General features: G+C 46.6%; 1 protein-coding gene across 2 annotated transcripts in view; it reads left to right on the top strand.

Moving 5' to 3' along the window:
* The window catches only part of grm7 (glutamate metabotropic receptor 7), a 59,133-nt gene that overhangs the window by 36,093 nt on the left and 8,260 nt on the right, over positions 1–14,780 (top strand). For both annotated transcript variants that reach the window (XM_062409895.1, XM_062409902.1), the window contains exons 5-7: positions 2,862–2,999; positions 4,824–5,024; positions 6,335–6,474. In XM_062409895.1, the coding sequence (XP_062265879.1) occupies positions 2,862–2,999; positions 4,824–5,024; positions 6,335–6,474 (479 nt within the window). The remainder of the gene's footprint in view (positions 1–2,861; positions 3,000–4,823; positions 5,025–6,334; positions 6,475–14,780) is intronic.

Genomic DNA, 14,780 nt, shown 5'->3' with positions numbered 1-14,780 from the left:
GCTCCGCTCTGCATCGACCAATCAGCTGCTCCCTAACTGTGAGGGACAGCTGTCACTCAACAACATCACAACTGTTTCCTGTCCTGGCTCCTAAACGGTGGAACCAGCTCCACATGAGGACAGGAAGTCCACACATCGTCCTCCAGACTGAAGACACACCTCTTAGTGATGCTTGTTGTTCTGGTTTGTTCCTCATGGTCGATGCACTTACTGTGAGTCAATGAAATGTAACACTCCTCCCTCTCACTCCCCCCCCTCTCCGTCCTCTCCGAGCTGCAGTGGTCCTCGGAGGACGTCCTGTCCACATGAGGAGGCAGACAATGATCACACACATTCTGTAGTAAACATGTCACATCATGAAAGAACATGACCCCCCCAGGGGGAAGCTGCATCATCCATTCTACAGAGAACATGGGAAACTTGTTATATATGATACTGATGTCTCCACATTACATTTTCCCGTCAACACTGAAGCGTCTCCTCCCCCCCCCCCCCCCCCCCCCCCCACCGGGGCGGATGTGCTTCATCTGAACGCTGCTGTGACAGCCAGAGAGACAGAGCGTGAGCGACTCGTGATTAAAACACGTCTGATCCGTGTTTGACTCATTTAACTGAGCTGCAGTGACGTTAGCTTCTCCAATAGCTTCTCTGTTAGCTTCACCGTTAGCTTCACCGTAAGCTTCCTGTTAGCTTCTCTGTTAGCTTCTCTGTTAGCTTGGCTCTGTCTGGACCCGACCACAGATCGTAAAGATCAGACCCTGTCAATAAAGATGACGACGCGTCTCCACTTCCTCCAGAAAGGAAGATAACATATATGTCAGATACCAACGCTGCCATCTGGTGGTGATGAACCGTTGGGTGGTATCGAGGTCTCGTCCATAAAACAAAGCTGCGTGATAAAATCCACCTAAACTATTTTTGAATGTCAACTTAGATGTTTTAGTTTGATCCATGGCCCATGTGCTAACCTATGCTACAGCCGGCCACCAGGTGGCTTCACTTCTCGGAGCCGTTATGTCGTCCATCTTCATTCACATCAACGAGCAGCTGCTGAGAAATAGAACTTGTCTCAAGCTGCGATTTTCTGTCCAAAGCAGAGAGAACATCTGGACCTGGTGAGGAACCACCTCAGAGCCGGATCATCTGGTCCGAACCCCACAGGTCCCAGCGGGCTCACGGGTCCACAGTCACTGGTTTGTGTGATGGACGTGGTTGTTGTGTAACTGCAGCGAGAAGTTGTGATGTGAGTCTGTTGTGTTGAAGACTCTGAAATTTCACGTCTTGATGTAAATGAACTGTAAAGTGAAGCATGTGTTTTGGGCGTGTTTGACAGGGTGGTGCTCGGAGGCGGGGGGGCTGCAGCTCAGAGAACTGGAGCCTGGCTGCAGCTTTATTACGTCCTCATGTAGTTGTTGAGTTGAAGAAATGTCAGATAATTGCAGCTAATGGTGGAAAATGTCCGTCCCAGTGGGAGCTGACGTGTCGTCCGTGGCCCCCTGCAGGCCAGTGTGCAGCGGTGCGTGCTCCCTGGAGGGAATCAGCTCGTTCAGCGCGATGCTCGGTGGCAGCCCGTCACCCTGGATGGTCGAGGCCGCGGTGAGAGAGCCAACACCAAACTGACAAACGGCAAAGAGACGCGAGGAGGACACGCTGATCACCTCCTTCCTCCGAAGTCTTTGTCTTCTCCTGCTCTTTCTTTACTTATTTCTTTTCCTCCTCTGTCCTGAAAACGTCACTCGCTTCACTGCAATGGCTTGTGGGTAATTTGGGGACGTGTGACACTTTGGAGGACATGATTTACTGTAAATACTGAAGACTTTTCAGTGGCTGATACGGGGGGGGGGGGGGGGGCTGCTGCTGGGGCCCTCACTCGGGCCCTCGGCACTAACTTGGCTCCAGACTCTGTTTGTTTGGATCCTCAGACGTGTCCCAGGAAAACGTGTAAAAGCACAAACACAGAAACAAGACGAGTTTCCTGTGTGGACATGATGTGGGAATCGAACCGCCGCCGTAAAGAGGACGCTCAGGGAAACGCTGCAGGGCCCGAGTCAGAGGTTTCCAGGGTCAGACGCTGAGATGACACAACAAGGATTTGTTGTTTTTACTTCACTGAGGTTTTTACTTTTTAAAGCTGTGTCAGCGTCTAATCACAGTTTGTAAAGCTGATCAAGATTATTAGTGTGTGTCTGTGTGTTACTGTGTCGATGTGTCAGACACACACACAGGTGAGACACATACACACTGGAGACGCAGTGGAGATAGACACACTGGAGACACACACACTGGAGACACAAAAAGGACAGACACGAAGAGACTGTGTTGGACACTTTAATTTGAGTTCTGACTTTACGTCCGTTACCACCGACGTTTCCACAGTTCCATATTAGTATTGTTATATATTACTATTGTTATATATTATTATTGTTCCATATTATTATTGTTCCATATTAATATTGTTATATATTATTATTGTTACATATCAATTATTGTTACATATTATTATTGTTACATATCATTATTGTTCCATATTATTATTGTTACGTATTATTATTGTTACGTATCAATTATTGTTCCATATTATTATTGTTACATATTATTTTGTTACATATTATTATTGTTACATATTAATATTGTTATATATTATTATTGTTACATATTATTATTGTTTCATATTATTATTGTTACATATTATTATTGTTACATATTAATATTGTTAGATATTATTATTGTTCCATATTATTATTGTTCCATATTATTATTGTTCCACATCATTACTTGCTCCAGCAGCAGTTGGACACATGAACGTGTTAATACAGAGTCTTCTGTCTCCAGCTGATCTGAGGTCTGTGTTGTGTCCTCAGGCTTCGACTCCTACTTCACGTCCAGGACGCTGGAGAACAACCGGAGGAACGTGTGGTTCGCTGAGTACTGGGAGGAGAACTTCAACTGCAAGCTGATGAGCTCGTCCAAGAGAGACGAGAGCAGCAGGAAGTGCACAGGTCAGTGATGGTCCTCAGGGAGACTTTATGATTCTGATGATCAGCAGAAATGAAATCAATACATGATGTGAGGCTGAAGACACAAGCTGTGAGGCTCAGGTGGACACACAACATCCCCTCAGTAGCTTCTAACCACAAACAAGAAGTGTGTGTGTGTGTGAGTGTGTGTGAGTGTGTGTGTGTGTGAGTGTGTGTGTGTGTGTGAGTGATCGTGTGAGTGTGTGCGTGTGTGTGAGTGTGTGTGTGTGCAACGTTGTGTGTCTGACTGATCTCCGCTCTGGGCTTCCTCTGCTTGTCGAGGGAGAAACGCTGACATCCACAGATTGTGGTTAATCCGTCCTCGTTGTCTTTTGTCCTAAGTTAGCTGGAGACAGTGTGAAGTCCTTGTTCATAAAGAACGTGTCCAGATCCTTCTGTCCTCTGAGACACGCTGGAGAAGAAGAAACACAGTGACGACTGAACCACAATTAATCCTGATAACTGGAGCTTTATTCTGAAAAGAAACTTTCTCACAGGAACTCGTTCATGTGCTGAAAACAACACAGACATGTGAGGTCACTCAGGCTCCGCCCTCATGTCTCTATATATAATGTGAAGAGCATCTTCTCTCTGTACAGGACAACAGAGTCTGTCTGGTTCCACAGATCCTCCTCCTCTCTCTGAGCAGATCCCAGGTCAGGTTAGAGATAAAGGACCAACAGGACATTGTGTCTTCACTCAGGGACGTTCAGGTCGAACTCAGAGGCTCCAGACAGACACACCACCTCTTTGTGTGTCTCACCAGACGTGAGGACACAATGTGGTTCATGAACACACACTTTACACTGAACTGTCCAATAGGAAACAAACAGCTCCATGAGACAGAGAGAGGGGCCTTCATGTGCTGCTGGGATGGGTGAGGCAGGGTGAGGGAGATGTACTGGGAGGCTGTGGGAGACGTCTTCAGACTGGGTGGAGACAGTTGCTCATGTTGCTCTGTTAGTGTTTGTGTGTTGTTTCACCTCCTGTGAGTCGACATTAAAACCTTCTGCTGCTGCCAGAGTTCTCCTTCCACCAGCTGCCAGGAAACTTCCAGGAAACTTCCAGGAAACTTCCAGGAAACTTCCAGGAAACTTCCAGACCAAGGGCCGCCGTACTCCAGAAAAACAAAATGAAAGATAAATAACAGGAAACATTACGATCAACATGAAAATATTGTTGATAACTGACCTAATACAAATTAAAGTTCTGTGTAATAACAAGGTTAACTACATAATTAACTCTTTCCCTTTATTTTACTGTCGTTTAATTGGAATAAATTACATTAAACAGAAGTTTTTCCTTTTTTCTGAACCTTAATATTTCTTAATTTTATCTGATATTTGTCTCAAGCAACAAACACAAACACAACTTATGGATTTATTTAAAGTTCTGCTGAGCTCAACACACATTCAAACATCCTGAGGAGGTCAGGCCACGTTAATTCTACTTTATGCCATGTTTTATATTTTATGTTTTCTTATTTCACTGTTGAATGATTATTGATGAACACATTTCATAAAGACAGAATCACGACTCAGCTCAGTGAACGTTAATGACTCATCGTTACCTGAAAGTGCAGATGTAAATAAAGAGATGAGGAGAAACCACAGAACGTAAACTCTTGGTTTTCATTTTTTGATTTAGACGTTACAACCTCCAGACCTTCACAGTCTTTATCATAGTGTTAGCCAGATGTTGATTTCCTCCCCTGACGTCTGGAGGACCGGTCTGATTCAAGTCTTCTGCCCTCTACTGGAGTCCTGTAGTAACAACACTGAGTCCCGGTTGTCTCCGTCTCCTCAGGTCAGGAACGTATCGGCCTGGACTCCAAGTACGAGCAGGAAGGGAAGGTGCAGTTTGTGATCGATGCCGTGTACGCCGTGGCCCACGCGCTCCACAACATGCAGAGGGACCTGTGTCCAGAGAACTCTGGCATCTGTGTGGAGATGGACCTGGCTGGAGGCAAGAAGCTGCTCAGGTACCTCCGCAGCGTCAGCTTCAACGGTGAGTGCAACATGACCCCGGCCTGTTTGTGAAGGTCCGAGGACGCTCCAGAGATCATGAGATCGGTGTCCATCATGTTCTTCATCATGCTTCATGAATGTGGTCTCCACGTGTGAACTGTTGGGACACGGCAGGACATGACTGAACGGGATCAATGTTCACGTGTTAATGATCATTAATGATGAGTTCAGAACATGGAGGAGCCTCCGCCTGCAGCCGAGAACATCAAACACCAGCTGAATATAGGTCCAACGAGTCTGTGAGGAACTAAAACACCTAGCGGCACATGTTCTTAGCATGTTCTTAACATGTTTCTCACAGAAAAACATTGTTGGTGATCCAAACAATAAACAATAAAAACCAAAGCAGCGTCAGGAGAACGAAGGTGAGGTCCCGGTCGCCAGCAGCTTTGACCCTGGGAAGTCGTTTTCTTCTTCTCTGCTTCTTGTTGATGAACTCGAGGTCGATGGTTCTTCTCTGAGCCGCCGGCCAGAAGCTCTGAAGTTCTTCATGAGTTGTTCTTGAAGCTGCAAAACACTGACTCCTCTAAACGCTCATTCAAAGTTTCTTCTCTGCAGGTGAAGGTGAAACATAAAATCTTATTTCTGTGGTCAAATGGAAACCATAAAAATAAAGAGATTCTGGTTTCCTCCAGAGACGGAAGATTTCTCTCTTCTGTTTTTTCTCCAGTTTCTCTATTGAAACAAACATCAGCCTGAGATCGACTGAGCAGCTGAATCCAGTGGATATGAAGAGGCTCTGGTAGATCTGACCTGAGATCTGCTGCCTCTGGTAGATCTGACCTGAGGTCTGCTGCCTCTGGTAGATCTGACCTGAGGTCTGCTGCCTCTGATAGATCTGACCTGAGGTCGACACCCGACAGAGAGAAGAGCGACTGTCGGCTCGGAGCTTTTTAAGAACGGAGAGATGTTCACTGGACGTCAGCGTTTATTAATGAAAACCTATTATTTTACTGTTTGTATAGAAAGTCTGTCAATACAGTCAGTGAAGTCAACTTCAACTCCCAGAAAGCATTTCACCCACAGCTTAAATAAGTAGCAGTGGCCCTGTGATGGACAGATACCCCCCCCCCCCCCCAGAGGAGTAGTGCTATAGGTTATAGACTGATTGATAATCAGTCGTCCTCTAACCAGAAAGTCGGGGGTTCGATCCCCGTGTCCCCTTGTCCCCATGCTGAAGTGTTCCCCCCTCATAGAGGAGGTGTTGCACATGGATGCTCTGTGTGAATGTGAAACGTTTGAATCCCATGTCAGAATGAACTCAGCCTCCTCACTGTTTGTCGTCCACAGGAAGTGCCGGCACGTCGGTGACATTTAACCGTGACGGTGACGCTCCCGGACGCTACGACCTGTTCCAGTACCAGTGGAGCAACGTGACCGGGCCGGGCTACAGAGTCATCGGACAGTGGACGGAGACGCTGCAGATCAACGTGAGTCCAACAGAAACTCTGTGTGATGAGGTCGCTGGTTAGGGTCACACCACTCTGACCTGCTGGGATCATAATGGTTTACACGTTTATTAAACATCCGAGCATCACGGAGCTGATGAAACCAGTTTGTCTGAAACTCATGAAGAGGTAGAACCGATTCTAACTAGACGGGGGTCGTCAGGCTGCTCTCTGATTGGTCCACCTCGCTCCTGCTCACGGACCTTTGATTCAAAGCTGGATCGTCAACATGTTAATATCATGAGACATTTTTCTGTCTGAGTTGATGAGGTTTACATCTTGAAGTGTGAAGAGGTCAAAGGTCATAGACCGAGCTTCTTCTTCTTCTCCTCCTCCTCCTCCTCCTCCTCCTCCTCCATCTCCTTCTTCTTCTTCTTCTTCTTCTTCTTCTTCTTCTTCTTCTTCTCTTCCTCCTCCTCCTCCTACTTCTCATCTTCTTCTTCTTCTTCTTCTTCTTCTTCTTCTTCTTCTTCTTCTTCTTCTCTTCCTCCTCCTCCTCCTCCTACTTCTCATCTTCTTCTTCTTCTTCTTCTTCTTCTTCTTCTTCTTCTTCTCCTCCTGCTGGTGCTGAGCTTCACTGATCTTTAATGGTTCCTTCTGATGGTTTGTCAGAGTTCATGTTGTCATCATCTGCACCAGCTGACGTCTGAGGGAAACCCCTCAGGACCAGTGTGTTAATGAAGCAGCTGAAAACACAAACACACACAAACACACACAAACACACACACACACACACACACACAGTCAGACCTATAGCAGCATTGCTAAGGGATGATTCAGAACCCAGAGTGGGAGCTGGTTCCACAGGATCCTCTCCTGTGGAACCATACATATATATAAATATATATTATTACAAAGAGTAATTTTACAGTTTGATATTTTACAGTTAAACCATAAATATACATACAACTTGAGTTCAGACATATAAACATAAATCCACATATTTCCCTCATGGTTAATTCTTCACATCAACAAAAAGAATCATCTAGTTTCCACAGCCGACTTTGGAACGCGGATTATCTTTCAAAGCTGCGGGCGGATTAAACTGTTCATAGGATGATATGAGATTAAAGCTTCATCTAGAAAGTGGCTCTTATGATATTAATGATGAGGTTTCATATTCACACAGTGACAGAAACTCCTGCTTCATCATCATGATGCTTTTCAGAATCTTCCATTAATGTCAAACTCACTAAAGTCCTCTGTGTTTATTCTGCTGTCTCTGTATCTCCTGACACGTGAAGGTCACGTGTGTAAGATTCAGGTGAAAAGAGCCATTGAATGAAATTTAATACAAAATGATCCTAGTGATGGTTTCACGAGTGTCTTTCATCTAAATTATACAAACGTTGTTTTATATACCCTGGAACGGACCTTTATTTTGAAATACCTTATATTTAAATCGGGGGGGGGGGGGGGGGTGAGGGGGGTTCAGCTATCTCGTCTCATCTTATCTTGACACTGAGGAGAACTGGAGGAGGGTTATCTTCTGTGGTTAAAACAACGTCTCCTGCTCCTCCTCCTCCTCCTCCTGCTGAGTGACCTCCTCCTCCTCCTGCTCCTCCTCCTCCTCCTCCTTCTCATCCTCCTCCTCCTCCTGCTTCTCCTCCTCCTCCTCCTCCTCCTCATCCTCCTCCTGCTCCTCCTGCTCCTCCTGCTGAGTGACCTCCTCCTCCTCCTGCTCCTCCTCCTCCTCCTCCTTCTCATCCTCCTCCTCCTCCTCCTGCTTCTCCTCCTCCTGTGTTGTTTCCTCCTCGTAGTCAACACCTCGTACAGTCTCTCTTCAGATTGAATCTGGACCCTGAGTGACCTCCTCCTCCTCCTGCTCCTCCTCCTCCTCCTCCTTCTCATCCTCCTCCTCCTCCTCCTGCTTCTCCTCCTCCTGTGTTGTTTCCTCCTCGTAGTCAACACCTCGCACAGTCTCTCTTCAGATTGAATCTGGACGCTCAGTGACCTCCTCCTCCTCCTCCTCCTCCTCCTCCTCCTCCTCCTCCCCCTTCTCATCGTCCTCCTCCTCCTCTTCCTGCTCCTCCTCCTGTGTTGTATTCTCCTCGTAGTCAACACCTCGTACAGTCTCTCTTCAGATTGAATCTGGACGCTCAGTGCCCCCTGCTGGTTGAACGTGAAAGGACGTCTCCACACGTCGGTTGTTGTGATGACATTTTTAATAACGAGGGAAACTGAAGTCACATGATTCTCTGAACTCGCGACCACAGATCACATGATCACATCAAATGTAATTTAATCAGATAATTGACCTCTCACTCCTTCACCTACTCAGATAATTAGAACAAAGAGCATTACTGTTCACACTGTCAAAATAAAAGCTTGTGAACTGATAGTGAGCAGCTCCTGTTTGAAGTGAACCTCAGAGACGTGATCTTCATCTTCCATCAGCAGCTCCACGTCTTCGTCACTTGAACAAATATAATGTTGAGTTATTTCCTGAAACAACTGATTGACTGAGGGATGTAAATACTGAGAGAGACAGGTGGGGACGTCTGTCTTCAATCCAACATGTCGGACTTTAATGTCAGTAAACAAACCGTCTTCCCTGAACGTCACTCAGAGAAGAGAGGGATGACAGAACAGAGACGTGAGAGACAAAGAGGACAACATAGATTATAATGATGCATCTGAACTAAACAAGCTCCATCAGCAGCTCCAGTGTGTCAGGTGGTCATACATGAAGCTGCTTCATGTGAATATCTCACTCCATCGTTAGTGTCTCTAATGTTCAAATCATCCTCTGTCGTTAAACACATGGAACAACATTTAATAATAATATCCATCTCCTTTATCGATATCCTTAAAAGCGTTCATGTCTTTTTAAAGATAATGTCTCAGTGACCTTTCTGCAGAACCTGTCTTCATTCTGTCTCAAGGTTCAGTGTGTGAGTGGTGGAAGTCTCCAGAGGACAAGTTGGACAGTTAAAGGTGAACGTGAGCCAGTGAAGGACAAGACGCTCTGTCTCTTCCTCTGCAGTCACTTATCTGAGATGTCTCACAAATCTAGAGCCGCTCGTCTTTCATGTCCCGGAGACACCGGTGCTGCCGGGCCTCATTAGGACTCATGAGATTTGACCTTGATCTCTGAGGGAGCCCCCGGCGGGTGATGAGTCACATGGAGAGACGAGCAGCGATGGGTCATGTGACGCTGACGGCTCGACACCAGCAGCTCGTGAGCAGCAGCAGGTCCAGGATCAGCAGGACAGTAAATGTAGAGTCTGACTTCTACTGTGGCCTCAGCTTTATTTATATTATATATTATATTTATTTATAAATGACTCTCCTCATAGAAACTGACTGAGCTGCAGACTGTGTCACATGACAAACCCCAGGTTGACAGATGGTCATTTTAAATAATCATGAACCTGACATCAATCAATCAAATCTTATTGAATGGTCTCATATTCACAGCTTGTCTCCTCGTCTTTAACCAGTGAGACGTCCTCTGTTCTTCACCCTCAACTAGAGTCAAACTACTGAAACCTTTAACAGGTGGAGAAGGTAGAACCCTCAGAGACACATGTGAGGACCCGTCTCCCAGGGTTAGGGTTAGGACACTAGTCAACAGATGTCCCGTGGGACAGAGGACATCTGAAAGATCAGAGGATTCACAGCTTTGATTAGAATCAACACTTGAAGATAAATGACCTGATGGATTATTATCAGTGATGGTCCAGTCTCTGAGGAGAAGTTTTATATATCAAGTAGTCCTGTGATCATAGTCCACGATCAGGATCTACTATCAAGATCAGGATCCACCATCAAGATCAGGATCCACCATCAAGATCAGGATCCACTATCAAGATCAGGATCCACTATCAAGATCAGGGTCCACCATCAAGATCAGGATCCACCATCAAGATCAGGATCCACCATCAAGATCAGGATCCACCATCAAGATCAGGGTCCACCATCAAGATCAGGATCCACCATCAAGATCAGGGTCCACCATCAAGATCAGGATCCACCATCAAGATCAGGATCCACCATCGTCCACAGTCATTGTCCACTGCCGCCATCAGGATCCATCATCAGCTGCCACCTAGATCGTGGTCCACCACCACCATTATCAGATCCCAGCACATTACAGAATCCACCAGTGACATGACGACAGCAGCATGAAACAACATCAGCTGCAGAGTGTAGCTCTCTGCCACCAGGGGGCGTCTCAGTTAGGACAAAACAAGAGTCTCAACCCATCCTCATCATGAGTTAGTGCTGGAGCAGTGAAGGATGATGGGAGTTGTAGTCTTTATCATGAGTTAGTGGTGGGGCAGCAGTGAGGGATGATGGGAGTTGTAGTCTTCCTCATGAGTTAGTGCTGGAGCAGTGAAGGAGGATGGGAGTTGTAGTCTTTATCATGAGTTAGTGGTGGGGCAGCAGTGAGGGATGATGGGAGTTGTAGTCTTCCTCATGAGTTAGTGCTGGAGCAGTGAGGGATGATGGGAGTTGTAGTCTTCATCATGAGTTAGTGGTGGAGCAGTGAGGGATGATGGGAGTTGTAGTCTTCATCATGAGTTAGTGCTGGAGCAGTGAGGGATGATGGGAGCTGTAGTCTTCATCATGCGTTAGTGCTGGAGCAGTTAGGGATGATGGGAGCTGTAGTCTTCCTCTTGAGTTAGTGCTGGAGCAGTGAAGGATGATGGGAGCTGTAGTCTTCATTATGAGTTAGTGCTGGAGCAGTGAGGGATGATGGGAGCTGTAGTCTTCATCATGAGTTAGTGGTGGAGAAGCAGTGAGGGATGATGGGAGTTGTAGTCTTCATCGTGAGTTAGTGCTGGAGCAGTGAAGGATGATGGGAGCTGTAGTCTTCATCATGCGTTAGTGGAGCAGCAGTGAGGGATGATGGGAGCTGTAGTCTTCATCATGAGTTAGTGGTGGAGCAGCAGTGAGGGATGATGGGAGTTGTAGTCTTCATCATGAGTTAGTGCTGGAGCAGTGAAGGATGATGGGAGTTGTAGTCTTCATCATGAGTTAGTGCTGGAGCAGTGAAGGAGGATGGGAGTTGTAGTCTTCATCATGAGTTAGTGGTGGGGCAGCAGTGAGGGATGATGGGAGTTGTAGTCTTCCTCATGAGTTAGTGCTGGAGCAGTGAGGGATGATGGGAGTTGTAGTCTTCATCATGAGTTAGTGGTGGAGCAGTGAGGGATGATGGGAGCTGTAGTCTTCATCATGAGTTAGTGCTGGAGCAGTTAGGGATGATGGGAGCTGTAGTCTCCATCATGAGTTAGTGCTGGAGCAGAGAGGGATGATGGGAGCTGTAGTCTTCCTCTTGAATTAGTGGAGCAGCAGTGAGGGATGATGGGAGCTGTAGTCTTCATCATGAGTTAGTGGTGGAGAAGCAGTGAGGGATGATGGGAGTTGTAGTCTTCATCGTGAGTTAGTGCTGGAGCAGTGAAGGATGATGGGAGTTGTAGTCTTCATCATGAGTTAGTGGTGGAGCAGCAGTGAGGGATGATGGGAGTTGTAGTCTTCATCATGAGTTAGTGCTGGAGCAGTGAAGGATGATGGGAGTTGTAGTCTTCATCATGAGTTAGTGGTGGGGCAGCAGTGAGGGATGATGGGAGTTGTAGTCTTCCTCATGAGTTAGTGGTGGAGCAGTGAGGGATGATGGGAGCTGTAGTCTTCATCATGCGTTAGTGGTGGAGCAGTGAGGGATGATGGGAGCTGTAGTCTTCATCATGAGTTAGTGGTGGAGCAGTGAGGGATGATGGGAGCTGTAGTCTTCATCCTGAGTTAGTGCTGGAGCAGTTAGGGATGATGGGAGCTGTAGTCTTCATCATGAGTTAGTGCTGGAGCAGTGAGGGATGATGGGAGCTGTAGTCTTCATCATGAGTTAGTGGAGCAGCAGTGAAGGATGATGGGAGCTGTAGTCTTCATCATGAGCTAGTGGTGGAGCAGCAGTGAGGGATGATGGGAGCTGTAGTCTTCATCATGAGTTAGTGGAGCAGCAGTGAGGGATGATGGGAGCTGTAGTCTTCATCATGAGTTAGTGGTGGAGAAGCAGTGAGGGATGATGGGAGTTGTAGTCTTCATCATGAGTTAGCGGAGCAGCAGTGAAGGATGATGGGAGTTGTAGCCTTCATCATGAGTTAGTGGAGCAGCAGTGAGGGATGATGGGAGTTGTAGTCTTCATCATGAGTTAGCGGAGCAGCAGTGAGGGATGATGGGAGTTGTAGTCTTCATCATGAGTTAGTGGAGCAGCAGTGAGGGATGATGGGAGTTGTAGTCTTCATCATGAGTTAGTGGAGCAGCAGTGAGGGATGATGGGAGTTGGGTGACTCAGGGGGAAGCTGTTGCTGTGCAGGGAAACGTCCTGATCCAGCTGCTGTCCCCATGATGTGATGATGGGGACACAACCTCTTCATCATTTCCTTTTGAATGATCCTGAGTCACAGCAGGTCACACGCCAACGTTTAGACCTGAAGTGGAGAGAGCTGCAAAGAGCTGAAGATAACACAACTGAGACACTCTGCTCTCAGCTTGGAATCAATATTAATCCTCTGTTTACAAAGACTAGTGTGTGTGTGTGTATGTGTGTGTGTGTGTCTGTGTGTGTGTGTCTGTGTGTGTGTGTGTGTGTCTGCGTCTGTGTCTGTGTCTGTGTCTGTGTCTGTGTGTCTGTCTGTGTCTGTGTGTCTGTGTGTGTGTGTGTGTCTGTGTGTGTTTTATCTCTTCCTTTAAGGAAGATCAGAGGTGTAGGAAGTTTTAATTCTTTGTGTATTGAAACTTTCTTCTTGGAGCTGGTTTGTTGAATTGAACAGGCTGTAATATAAATGATTTATGAATATATATATGAATAGTGCATGAAGTGCGTTTGATCCGAGGGAGCAGATGAACTCACACTGTCTCTCAGGCTGAGTCCAGACACCGAGGGTCAGAGCCTTCAATCTACAGTTAGTCTAACGGACGGAGCAGCACCTCCTCAGAACCTCCTGCAGCTCACGCTCCATCTTCAAGAGAAACTCCTTCATGGCTGGGGAGGTTCTTCTCCAGCCATGAAGGATCAATCCACTGTTTGCTGACTCTCACACTGCCCGGAGCTCGGAGCTCAACAACACAACGTCAGCAGAACAGCGGCTGGCCGCTCTGCTTGGTGCTGATGAGCAGGACGCACAACAGTGAACAACAGACACAAATAAAACTCACATCATCAGGGCCGCACTTTAAATCAGCAGGTGAACTCCCCCTGCTCCCAGTGACAAAGAGATAAAACCAGAGATCAATAACACATCACAGTAAAACCAATGTCAAATCAAACAATAATAAATGAATAGCAACCCTTTGACTTGAAACTGAGCTGAGATCTGCTACTGAACCGATGATACGGCTCAGACTCAACGTCACGCGTTCATATCAAGATTTCTCTGCTTCATTTCTGGAGAAAGTCGTTTTCTAATACGGGTGGATTCAATTCTCCAATAAAGAATGAAGAGAAGGGTTAGGGTTAGGGTTAATGAAGAGAGGTTCTTCACTGTGACTTCAGAAACTTTATTTCATAAACAGTTGTATCACATGTGATCAGGTGTTCAGGGAGGGGGGTTGTTGGTTCAGGGCCTTGTTTCTTCTTCTGTTTCTCGTTTGGTTCTCGTCACAGTTTGTTAATCTGTCGTCTCTCGCTGCTCATTCCACTTCCCTCTTAATGAATCAGTTTAATCATGAAGGGCAGAGTTAATGAGACGACTCCACTGGGAGAAGCCCTGATCAACAGAGTCGCTCAGTGACGCTGATGAACACGCTGCCATTTACATGTTACACAGAAAACATGTTTGTTCTCAGCTGACATGCTGAAGTGGAGATGGTTTAATGCTAACATGGCCCCTAGCACAGTGAGCTAACACAGTGAGCTAACACAGTGAGTTACAGAGCGTATATGACATCATTTCCTGTGAGTGGAGCTGTGGGGCACCTGATGGAGGAGGAGGAGGAGGAGGAGGAGGAGGAGGAGGAGGAGGAGGAGGAGGAGGAGGAGGAAGAGGAGGAGCAGGAGAAGCTTTGTGTCACGTGAGTTTCTGTGAGTTCCTACGAGACTGGATCCACTCGTTAGTCAACAGCACCAGCTGGTCCTCTGTCCTCTGTCCTCTGTCATTTGTCCTCAGTCCTCTGTCCTCTGTCCTCTGTCCTCTGTCCTCTGTCCTTTGTCCTCTTTCCTCTGTCCTCTGTCCTCTGTCCTCTGTCATTTGTCCTTTGTCCCCTGTCCTATGTCCTCTGTCCATTTTAGTCTCCAGGGTGAAATATGCTTCACTGATATTTAATCACTTTGTGTAATTATAGAAAAA

The sequence above is a fragment of the Platichthys flesus genome, chromosome 2, assembly GCF_949316205.1.
Source record: "Platichthys flesus chromosome 2, fPlaFle2.1, whole genome shotgun sequence".
NCBI lineage: Eukaryota > Metazoa > Chordata > Actinopteri > Pleuronectiformes > Pleuronectidae > Platichthys > Platichthys flesus.
This window is presented reverse-complemented; position numbering and strand designations above follow the sequence as displayed.